This window comes from Oryzias latipes, chromosome 17, assembly GCF_002234675.1.
Source record: "Oryzias latipes chromosome 17, ASM223467v1".
Lineage (NCBI taxonomy): Eukaryota > Metazoa > Chordata > Actinopteri > Beloniformes > Adrianichthyidae > Oryzias > Oryzias latipes.
The window spans coordinates 12,807,027-12,819,761 of record NC_019875.2 but is presented as its reverse complement, the minus strand read 5'-3'; the positions used below and the strand labels follow the sequence as shown (position 1 = coordinate 12,819,761).

General features: G+C 41.4%; 1 protein-coding gene across 20 annotated transcripts in view; it reads right to left on the bottom strand.

Annotated features, from left to right (window-relative positions):
* LOC101156681 (discs large homolog 1-like protein) overlaps positions 1 to 12,735 on the bottom strand; it is a 53,400-nt gene that overhangs the window by 19,621 nt on the left and 21,044 nt on the right. For 12 of the 20 annotated variants that reach the window (XM_023965500.1, XM_023965505.1, XM_023965502.1 and 9 more), the window contains 2 exons: positions 9,658 to 9,822; positions 5,669 to 5,818 (listed from right to left, as the gene is read on the bottom strand). In XM_023965500.1, coding sequence (XP_023821268.1) covers positions 5,669 to 5,818; positions 9,658 to 9,822 — 315 coding nt within the window. Of the gene's footprint in view, positions 1 to 2,428; positions 2,791 to 5,668; positions 5,819 to 9,657; positions 9,823 to 12,735 lie in introns of those variants that run through there. The other 8 variants (XM_023965510.1, XM_023965511.1, XM_023965514.1 and 5 more) reach the window with 2 other exon arrangements.

The following is a 12,735-nucleotide window of genomic DNA, read 5'->3' as shown; positions in this document are numbered from 1 at the left end:
GGGGCAGAGACGGCTGCACGGGGGGGCGGCTCTGATGCTGCTGCTGCTGCTGCTGCTGCTGCTGCTGGTGTAGCTCGATGGCATGCTGACGCTGGAGTGGGTGAAGGTGGGCCAGGGTCTCCTTCAGGCTGGAACTGACCTGCGGGGGCTTTTTACCCAAGTCCTTTGTCGTACTGAGCCCCTGCCGAGCGGGGTGTGTTGTCATGCTGAAGGGGATGTCCTGCCTAGAAAAAGACGAGGCTGAATAATGGATGAAGGCGGCTCCTTCAGGCAAGCAGCGGTGTGCGATCTCTGCGCTCATCCCCCTTTGCTCCTGCAGCTCTGTCCCTCTCATGTCATCACACCGGGGGGTGCAGCTCAGCGTGCTGCATGAATAATCAATGCAGCCTCCACGCTCACCACACAGAAGACCTGTGTGCATGTCAGCAGCAGGGGACAGCATCCGCCCACACGGACCCAATCGTCGCTGCCCCCACTTTAGTTCCAATGAGCAAGACATACCTGTCCAGCAGAGGGCTGTACGGTCAGCATTTAGCAGGAGGGGTGGCACTCCACGGAGGATTAAGGGTGTCCTGCATGGCCTTCGTGGAAACAGTTTGTCTGTGACGTTTCTTATTGATCTAAACTCAGTGAGCGCTGCCAAGTCCCACTTAACCTTTTCAAAAATACACTAGGTTTATGTGGCCATTAAGGCCATTCATTCATAACATTTAACTTTTAAACATTCACAATAATTGAATTATAAATTGTTATATTTGTCTATAAATGAAAACTTTCACTTCTTTACTTTTGGCAGCAGCAAATACAAGCTCCTTCCAAATAAAAAACACCCTGTGTCAATAAAGCTCTACCTGAAGAACACAGAAATGCAAAAAGGCCAAGTAAAACACTGCATTTCCTATCATTATGACAACAACTAGATGCTTTTTTGCACCAAAGATTACAATATGTACATAACTAATTTAATATTTATTCTTATTTCTTTTTTAGCATTTTTCTTAAATGGAAGGAAAAAAAGAGCTGCAAGTGTCTCTGGAGCCACAGGTTGCAGACCCCTGCCTCAGAAGAACAAGGGTGGCATGGTGGGCTTGTGTCAAGTTCTCCAAGGTTCCAAACTGTTCTGGACTGTAGGTGCTGTGGATCATATCACAGTCCATCCTTTAACGTCAGCGATGTAGCCGGCGACATGTTACACACGCTCTTTGACACACCATAACTCCTCGACCTTATATAGGATCATAGAAAAGCTGCATATCAGATTCAGGATTTAAAGTGTTTCTTGTCTTATGGAACAGAGAAGCAAAGTTCTCATTGAAATGAAATTCTTGCTTGTTGTCTACCCTCAACAACGTATGTAAACAAATGCACAAAAATACAAGTAATAAAAGTAATGAGTAAAAAAAGCACAAATGAGGGTATTAAAAATAGATAATGCAACGAAGCAAAATGCGAAGTAGAATAAAAAGCAGAAATGCAATGAGTAGACTGGTATTTTAAAGTGTCTGGTCTGCACTGTGTGCAATTAGAAACGTGATTTTGCAAAGTGCAATTAAACAAAAGTACTTTACCAGTGCAAAGCTGCTTTTCTTGAACTGTTAATTGCCTCCACGGTTAAACAATTAGGGTAGTCGATAAAATGTAAACTAGAGCTGAAACTACTCTGTAAAAGGATTAAACTAGACTGTTGTTTTCTTTATTTCCAGTCATCTTAACCATCTGAGAGAGGTTTCCATCATAAGACGGATGCAAACATCAACTTGTTCGTCTTCAGGAAAAGCTCCAGCACAGATCACCTCTGCTCAACTAGACTAAAACAAGAAAGAAAAAAAACATCCAGAACGAAAAATCAGAAGAAGCAGCTGATGGGTCAGCTGTGGTTAAGCAGACTGTTGCTGAAGGGGGGGCTCGTACGCACGCTCATGCCGTCATGATCAAAAAACCTGCATGTTTGTCACGACTGAGCACGATGTGCACGTTTGAAGCAGTGGCAGAAACCTGCAGGTTGCTAAGCAACATTAGAAGAGCAGCTGCCTCCGACCAGCAGACGCTCCGCGCCATCATGGTCCATCAGCCACATGTGTGCGCATGCAAGCTCTACCAGAGAAAGCTCGCAACTGTGCAGAATTATCAACAAACCACTGTACACACACAGGAATAGACACGCACACACAGATGCACAAACTCGTATAGAAACATACTCACACACGTACACACGCACACTCATCAACACACACACTCAAGTACAAGCACACAGGGACACACAGGCAGCCAGCAGTGTCCTCCGTCTCAGCTCTACTGGTCGAGGGTTTGAGGATGAGATCCGCAGCGTCACATGACGCAGCAGCTCTCGCACTGATGCTCCTGCCATAGAAATGAGTCACGGTGCAGAGCCTCCCCCTGCCTCCTCACCTCTGGTGGGGTGACCTACCAGCAGGCGGCGGTGGAGCCGCTTGGTCCTCCTCAGGGTGCCCATAATGCGGCGGCCCATCTTTTTAGCGTGCCACACGGAGCTGAGCATGCCGCTGGCTTCTGCTGCTGGAGCAGACGGTGGGAGGGGGGTCTCTGCTCCACCTAGCGCCCCCCACCCCACTGTTTCTCCTCACAGACACAAACAAGAGGCTGCAGAGGAGCAGGAGGAGAAAGGTTCAGCAGCAGAGAGGCTGAGCGGCAAATTGGCGGGGGCCGGTGGTCCTGAGAGGAGGTGAGAAAGAGCAACCTCCAGGGGCGAATGAAGCTGCGGCGGCGAAAGATCATGGCTGAGCCGCTGAGCGAGAGACAGATATCTGCGGCAGACTGCAGCGCCCAACCCAGCCAGCAGGAAGGGAGTCCTCTGCAGGCTGAAGGCAGCATGCACACACCCCCTCCTTAGACTTACCCAAGCAGTTTTGGTCTTGCTGACCTTTGTCCCACTTCAACCCCCCAAAAGTAGAAGAGTCTGGATTCAAAATCGGAATGACAAAGTGCAGAAAACCTATAGGACTGTTTGATATGGAACTCTCTAACACTCACAACACAGAAACTACAACCCAAGTCACAGGTGGATCAGACTCGCATAAGAACACAACCACGCCACCGAAGTAGCAATGAAAAACCACACGGAGAAAAGGTGTTGATCAATACAGCTGATCATAAATGCCGCTGATTGGTGCAGAAACAGTTTGGTTCCAGCCAAAAAGTACTGGAACACACCCACAACAAAGTTGTAGAGGGGATGACTTTAAAGAGCCTATATCATGCAAAATCAACGTTTTGAGCTTTTAAGGCTATTAATTCCTCACCATAAAGAACTCCAAAGCCGTAATTTGATCATTTCATGCATTTCTGAGTATTCCGCCAAAAAACTGCACTCTGAGCACCAGCCCCGACCAATCCACAAAAACGAGCGAGTTCTCACATTGTGACGTGGATAAGTAAAGAACAGCCCCTTCCAAGAAGAGTCTGCGCTGCCGGCACCGCCCCCAGGCTAACGCACGCACACACACACACACTCTCCGCAGAGGTAGCTGTGTTTGGCAAAAACTCTTCTGTAAGGCACCACAATGTGCACATCCATCTTTGCAAAAAAATGTCTCTTTAAGTTCACCTGTTGGATTAGATCAGGCATGACATCAATGTTTATATCAGGTCCCCTGGTTCTATACAATCTGCTGTGAATACTACATACATGCTGGTTTTCCAAAACTATGAGGTAGAGTGGTTGACCTCTGATCAGTAGATTGAAAGTTCGGTTCTCATCCTGACTCGTGTCAAAGCCCATGTGTTGAAGTGTTTTTGAGCAAAACACTGATCACTTGCTCCTGGTGATTAAAGGTTGGCGCCAGTGTTAGGCAGCAGAGCCGCCATTAGTGTGCGTCTGTGGTTGAATGGGACTTTTTAAAAGCGCTTTGGGCCATCTAAAATGTAGTTAAGCACTGAATAAGTATACACCATTTATCATTTATTTATATTGGAAAATGTAAAACACACCAAGACTTCTTTTCTCCTTATCCACATTAGCTTTTCTTTAATTATTAATTAAACCAATGATTTCATGGTTTCACTTTCTTAGATGAGAAAGTGAAACCATGGGTTTATTATAAAAGGACAGGTTTTATCTGTGGCAGCGGAATGATGAATCCAGGTGAGCCATCACAACACATAACATTGCATACATTTATTAGCAGCAATCATACCAGATGAAAAGACCATAAAAAACATTTAACAATGCTGATAAGACTTCTGAGGAATTAGAAACTGGGGCAATGTCTGTTAAAAGGTCTGAACATACAGCAAACAAAGACTTTTTGATACTGCAGTAATTGTTGACTTAAAATTGTTCTTAAAAACATGTGAATGTGACGGCCCTCAAAAAGACAAGCTTTTATTTTTTATTTCCCCGTACAGCAGCATAGGTTAAAATCTTCTTGGTTGATAAAGATTTTATTGTTATTACACTGGTTTTTGTATAAACACCTGGGGAAATCAAGGAGTATATTTATATAAATCTCTTTTGTATCTAAATTATTTTTTTATTTTTCTTGGAAGGGGCTGCATGGTGCTATGGTGTTTAGCACTGTAGCCTCACAGTGAAGGTCCTAGTCAGGGTCCAAAAATAAAGCTCCAGGCTGATTGGTTGGTGACTATATTGACTTAGGTGTGTTTGTGTGGCCTTGTAATGGATGGGCGACTTTTCCTGTGTGAACCCCACCCTTACCATGATACAGCTGGGATAGCTTCCATTTTTACTGTGAGATTACACAGGACTGAGCATGTGTAAGAGGGTTAGAGAGTAGGATAGAAGGATAGAGGGTATTTATTTCTTTCAAGCTCAAGGCCAAGCGACAAAGATGATCACCCTATATTCCTGGGTCTAGTCTTAAAGCCCCAGAACTTCAAAAGTCATCTGCAACTGATCATGATCACCCAGGTTCTGTACATTATCCACCACTACCCCAGAAATATACCTTATCCAGAAGGTGGCCTTTATGACACCCCAGCAGTCTACAAGCTTGGCCCACATGAGGTCTAACACAACAGAGCCAAGAACCAACTACTCCACCAGCAAGAGCTCAGGTTACAAGTGTTGGTCTATGGCAAAAAAAGGATAGCTGGAACCAATCAGGTCTCGAGTTGCCATAGATACAGTGGATTGTCACCAGCTTTTTGAGCCCCTACAACCACCTAAAAGCAGGTTATAGCCCCCTGTCTATGAACATCAAGCTGCGCCCAGGGCTGAGCTGGTCTGAAGACTAGAGAAAATAAATTATTTGCATGCCATTTCTTGTCAAAACTGAGATTTTCTCCAAGCTAATACTAACACAGCAGTAATGTTCTGCATTGAGGGATGCATATGTTTTTATTAGTTTGAATCGGGTAAAAATGTTGGGTATTTTTTGTAACTTTCTGAAATTAAATCTTCCTTGGTGTGCTCTAAATTTAGGAAGAAACCGAAGCTTCATTCAACTCCCGCTTGTCCGTCACATATCAGTTCTTTTAATCTAATCTGATCCAGAACTCTGAACCTCCACACAAAACCAAACCCCCTAGGTCCTCTATCACTACAATTCAAAAACAAAATGAGAATAGGAGAGGGAATCTCTGAATCCTCAACCGCCAGCAGAACTAGGTGCTCCATAACAACAGGACAAGATCTTCAGGAAGATGGATGATGAGAGGACAGGGGATTTACCTGGATTGGGGGGTAAGGATTGGAAGAGCAGGAGGGGAGGGGGCTGTCCTCTCCATGGAGGTAGAGGGTGGACAGTGTGGGGGAGGGGAGCTCCGACTGAAGGGGTCCTAGTGTTGAGGAGTCGTCAAAGATGCACTCCAGAGATGCCGCCTACAAGGTACGGACGGGAAGGGGGGAGAAGATCAAAATGAGGGAGAGAAGTAACTGCTGAGATCAAAAGCCGAGATGAAGAACTGGACAGAGACTGTCTCCTAAATGTCCACAACTTGATCCAGTCAGGCTGCAACTGGTTTCTATCAGTGATACAAATGTGGCCACAAAAAAAAAAAAAAGAGTCAAGACTGTAAACAATGTACAATAGAGTTAACCAAACAATGTACGATGGAGTATACCAAACAATGTACGATGGTAGGGGTGTAACGGTACACTAAAATCTCAATTCGGTTCAGAATTTCATAGGGCTCGGTTGAATTCATTTTCTGTATTTTTGTCGGTACAAAAAAGGCAGAAACATTTCTTGCAAAATGCATTTATTGGTTTTATATAACAATAACAAAATTAACCTATGTCGGTGATCTGCTATATAATATAATACAACTATCTGTCTTTTGGAGCCGATTTTTACAGTCGGGTGATGCCATTTTAAGTTCGTTAACAGATTAGATGTGTTATCTGTGGCATAGGCTATCTTCGTGTAACAATAAAATGTCAAATCACAGATTTCGACTTATCCAATTGTCTTTTCTGGATAACAGATCTTCCTTCGGGGTTCATTCTCCCGCTTGGACCCTCAGAGTCTCCAGAGCGAGTTAATAAAAGAAACGGTCTCCGTTCTTTTTGAAGAAACCGTTTTTATCACTGTTCTGGCGAACTGAGCAGCCCCCCCCCCTAAATTTGCGCTCACACACACACTCTTGCGCTGCGTGCTGCCACGCCCCCTCCCACCCCCTTCCTAAACTCGCGGTTGACATTAGTTCTGCCTCGGCGCAAAGTTACTATATTTGGGGGGGAAACCATAAACAACAAATAGACGAAAAACCAAAACAGTACAAAATTGATCCGAACTGAAATTGCCATACCGAAACGGTTCCGTCGATTACGACCGTTACACTCCTATACGAGTATACCAAACAATGTACTATGGAATAAACCGAACAATGTACTATGGAGTAAACCGAACAATGTACAATAGAGTTAACCAAACAATGTACAATGGAATAAACCGAACAATGTACTATGGAATAAACCGAACAATGTACTATGGAGTAAACCGAACATTGTACAATAGAGTTAACCAAACAATGTACTATGGAATAAACCGAACAATGTACTATGGAGTAAACCGAACAATGTACAATAGAATTAACCAAACAATGTACTATGGAGTATACCAAACAATGTACTATGGAGTATACCAAACAATGTACTATGGAGTAAACCGAACAATGTACTATGGAGTAAACCAAACAATGTACAATAGAGTTAACCAAACAATGTACTATGGAGTATACCAAACAATGTGCTATGGAGTATACCAAACAATGTATGATGGAGTAAACCAAACAATGTACTATGGAGTATACCAAACAATGTACTATGGAGTATACCAAACAATGTATGATGGAGTAACCCAAACAATGTATGATGGAGTATACCAAACAATGTACTATGGAGTATACCAAACAATGTATGATGGAGTAACCCAAACAATGTATGATGGAGTATACCAAACAATGTACTATGGAGTATACCAAACAATGTATGATGGAGTAAACCAAAGAGTATAAAATGGAATTAACTAAACACTGTACATTGGAGTTAGTCAAACAGTATACAATAGATTTAACTAAAGCGGAAAAATGGATATAACCAAACAGTGTACAATGTTGTGAACCAAAGACAATGGAATTGAGTTAACAAAAAAGTATACGATGGACTTAACCATAGAGTATACAATGGAGTTAACCAAAAAGTGCACAATGAAAATATCCAGCAACTATAGTATGGAGTTAACAAAACACTGTGCAGATAGTTAACCAGAGACTATACAATGGAGTTAACAAAGGACTTTGCAATGGACTTAACCAAAGAGCATATGATGGAGTTAACCAAAAAGTGCACAATGAAAATATCCAGCAACTATTGTATGGAGTTAACAAAACACTGTGCAGATAGTTAACCAGAGACTATACAATGGAGTTAACAAAGGACTTTGCAATGGACTTAACCAAAGAGCATATGATGGAGTTAACCAAAAAGCATGTAATGAAACTAACCATTGACTACACAATGGTTAGAGAACAAAGCACAGAGCAAAGAGAACAAAACACAGCAAAATGGAGTGAACAAAACACAGCAAAATAGAGTTAACAAAACACTGTAAAATGCGGTTAAGAATAGAGTATACATTAAGTTAATCAAAGAGTATGTGATGAAGTTAACCAAAGAGTGTGTTATGTAGTAAACTAAAGAGTTAACCAAACTCTGTGTGACATAGTCGACAAAAGAGTGTACAGTGAAGTTAACCAAACATTGTGCAATGGAGTGCACTAAAATAGTAACTATGTAGTTACCATGCACTTCACCAAAGACTTAACCGTTACATTATCAACATATATAGTTAAAAAAGAGCTAATTTAGGAGTTTAGCAAATAGTTTATCAATTAGTAACTAAGTAGTTAACCAAAGATTCAACTATGGAGTTAACCTTTAGGTTAACCAAAAAATAACTACTGAATTAACCAGCACAGAGTTTAAGTTTAACTATGTTTAGATAACCAAAATAGAAATTGTGGAGTTGAATAATTTCTCTAAGTTTACAGTGAATGTCATAGTGGGTTTTCTGTTAAGAGTCAGTGAGATAACCATGTTACTGCAAGGAGTCCTGAAGGTAGCAAACAAGTGAAGGTTAAAGGAGAAAAATTCCACAGAGCTTCATGAAGGAACTAAAGAAAACGACTGACCGCAACTGTTTAAATGTTTCAAGGATGTTCTAAAGGAGGAACAGACAGAGACAGGAGCAGAGGAGGAAGATAAGGAAAAGGACAAAACTGAGGGCTGGTGGGATTTGGAGACAGACTGATGTAGAACAGAGCATTTCAGATGCTCAAAAGACCAAGTTAAGACAACTGATAAAAACTCAGCATCATGTAGGACCTAAATGATGTAACTTCTGATGTTCTTCAAGACAAACAACAAGAATGATCAGACACAATCTGACACATGGGTGTACACAAACACCAGCACCAAAACTCACAACCACATGGTGACCACTGGTGGCACTGTAACTCGTGACCACATGGTGGCACTGTAACTCTGACCACATGGTGGCACTGTAACTCATGTAGAACTAGCATTAAAATGTATCGTCTTTGACAGACTAACCTCTAGGGGTGGCAGAATATTGGAGTTTCTGCTTTGAGTAATTCCTACATTTTGTCACATGCGCAAACCATCACATGCTTGTACACGAGCACAGAGCGAAGCTGGACTTCATCAGAAATACTGCTTTGTCACAACTCGTCCTCACATTTTGTGAAAAGCTGATTAGAACATCAGCCAGTACCCTGAGCAGCATTTAGGCATGATGCTGAGCAGGGCAGGGCCAGAGGCAGACAGGAAGCTCAGAGCACTATCAGGGTTTAAAAGCATGGACAATTTAGCAATTTAAAAGTATGGACAAAAGAATGGACAATTTCAGACCCCAAGAGCTCATATCCCCTGCTTTGGATAGTTTTTGCCCTGCCTAGTGCAAGGTTGGAATACAGGAAGGAATGCAGCTATTGCTTCCCATTCCAGTCATAAATCATCTTCTGATTTATGACTTAGAATGGATTGTATGACATCCCTATTACTGATAGCATAATGTTCACATGATCTCAGGAGTGATCATGTGACTTTGATCTGACAGACACAAGAGAAACATGAACAGAGAAAAAGGAGCAATGGAACAAGAGAGAAAACAAAAAACAAACAGCAGAATCTCCTACCTTCATGGGGGAGATGTGAGCGTGGGTGACATATCCATGCACATTCTCAATCTCAGAAAGGTTCTTCTCAGCCACCTGGACCAGCTCAGGGCCTCCTGCCTCTTCTGTCAAAGGAGGCGAGCTCTGTTCCTGCGGGGATGAGTCTTCATCGTGGTGCCTGTACTTCTGTAAAACAGAGACCCACACAGTTACAGAACTGTCCGTCACCAGAATAAAGCAGCACCTGAACAGTCCACTACGACAGCATCACAAATATTGTCATAAAAAGTTAGAAAAGAGTAACTGATACATGTCAGTAAACTAATGCTTTCCAGCAGAAACAGAAGACAAAAAGCAATAAACTTGATGCACACAAACACAACAAACACATGTGTACAGGTTAAAAGCAGGATATGAGCTTATCATCTCAGGATTCAAGTTCAGGCCTAGAAACAAAACATTTATACATATACATATTTTTTAAATCTTTTTATTTAACCTTTATTTTACCAGGAACTCCCATTAAGATAAAATCTCTCTTTAAAGGGAGACCGGGGCGAAAGGCACCATCACAATAAATACATGCTTCAAAAATAAATTACAAATGAAATACAATTCAAATAAACAATATGATAATAATAATAATACAGGATCAAATATCTGCAGCATGTTATGCTGTCAGAATTGTTTGGACAACATGAACATGAACAGAACTGTTGTGCCAATATGGAAAGTAATTAAGAATAACTTCATAGCCATGATCAGGAGCTAAACAAATCAGTATGGACAGAAGACTTAATGTGGATACAAGAGCTGACATACTCAGAAACAATCATAAAGAATGGTGTGCTCAAGCATGTTTGTGAGCATAGCAGTAATCCCAAACATAAGACTCATCATGAATGACAACATAAACAGAGGAATAGTTGTTACAACAGCAGGATTGTAAAGATGGGAGTCTTTAGAAACATTAAAGTTATTGTAAATATGACAATGAACATTCTTGAGCATTGCCATGTCCATGTGTGAATTCACCAACATATGCATATGTGTAACAATGCAAATTCTAAACGAGTATGAACGTGGGGCTAACTGGCAACCTGGGCATGAGTATAAGCATCAACGTAAGACAGATCATGAAATCTACACGCGAGCAAACTTAATGTGAACATGACCATAGTTGTAAACTTCAACACAGTCATGAGCACAAAAGTAATAATTGATGTAGTCATGAACAGGAGCATGATTTTAAACACAAGTGTATTGTGAACATAAGCATGATCGTGAACATCAGTGTAATCATGCCATGAGGTTGATAAAGAACATAAGTATAATCTTGACCTTGATCATGATCGAAAACATGGGAGGAAAATGTGAAAATGAGCTTGATTCTAAAAGCCAATATGGACGTAATCATGAATGCTAGCATTAACCTGAACATAAACGTCAATGGGAGAGTAATCCTAAAAAATTGGTGAAAATGAGCAAGATCGTAAACATGAGCTTATTACAAACATAAGAATGACCCTAATAATAAGCACAATCATGAACAATCATGAGCGTAATATTAACCATGAGCACATTCGTAAAAATAATCAAGCACATAGCCTAATTGAATGCATAACTATGATCATGACTAGAAGAATTTTTAACTTAATCCCTATGGGAACTATGAACGCATCGTAAACAGAAGCATGCGAGTAGCATATTTGTGCTGGCCTCCAGCAGCAGGTGAGTCAGAGCTCCAACAACCTAGGTCTTGTCTGACTGAGTCATCAGCACAAAGATCTGCAGTTGGAGCTATAAGAAAAGAAATGCCAGCAGACATCCACAATAATCCAACACTCCCAGGGTCCATTTCACCACCAAAGGTCCAATCACAGAATGTCTGCTAAAAAAATGCAGTGTTCGCTACATTTTTATTCAGTGCAAGAGGGAGTAGATGGTATCTACTTACAGTATCTACTTAGTGAAGATCTAGCGAATATGTGAACATGGCCAGTAGTACTTAATAAATGGAAATTATGAAAAGATAATTGTAGTTGGAAGTAAAGAGATCTTCTACAGTCAGATCATGGTTGAGTAAAAGGTTGAGTAAGGCCAGAGTAAAAGTTGGAAAAAAACATCCCAGTGTAATTAACTTTTGGTTTATTGAATACCAAGTTTTTTTTGTTTTTTATTCTGATGGTGCCGTTTTTAAGCCAAAATCCCTCAACTCTGTAATTTTTCTAGGACATAGTTTCTGTAGAGCAGCAGGAGTTCATTAAGAGTTTGCCTCAGAGTTGTAGACAGGATTGTTGGTGTTGCGTAAGCCTGCCCCCATTTCCTGTCATCCATCTGTTTACACTCTCTCACGCTAGCTTACAGCCCCTCAAACACCTAACCTAACATTACCGGTGCAAGAACAAAATGGCAAGCATTATTGGAGCAATCCAGACGTACAGTTTTGAGGCAGATACCATCTCAGACGAGGAAAACGAATACATACATGTTCATGTATCTATTAGTCTGCAAGTGGATGCATCAGAATGGAGCAGAGGCGGGAGCTTGTCACTTGCAGTTGTAGGTTCCACGTCACCCAAACCATTTCCAACAGCATTTTTTCATCTGCTCCTGATTCACAATGACTTGAATAAAGTAATACTCAGAAATGCAATTTTAAGATTAATTTCTTTATATGTGTTCTCCATCATGAGAGAAATGGCACATGAACATGTTAAAAACAGCAAAAACACAATTTTTGTTGGAGTTGTTCTTTAAAATCAGTTGGCTTAGAACTTCAAAGATGCCCAACACAAAAAAAAAAAGTCCAGGCTTAGCTGCAATTGTTAACCTCATCCAGAAGCAACTACTAGCTTTCAATAAAACATAGTAATGGAACAGAGATCGAATGTGTGAACGTCCATAATGGTGAAAAAGACTAAAGTTTGGATCTGTGGTGTTTGACTAGAGATTCCTAACTAAAAAACCGGCTGCCCGAAAGTGATGAAGTTCCTGTGAGTATCAGCGTTGCTCTGACAAGACGTCCAGGGAAGTTTTGCAGAGCTGCTCTCATGTGGACATTTCAGTGTCATGGGGGATGCCAGCTCCATCCATGCA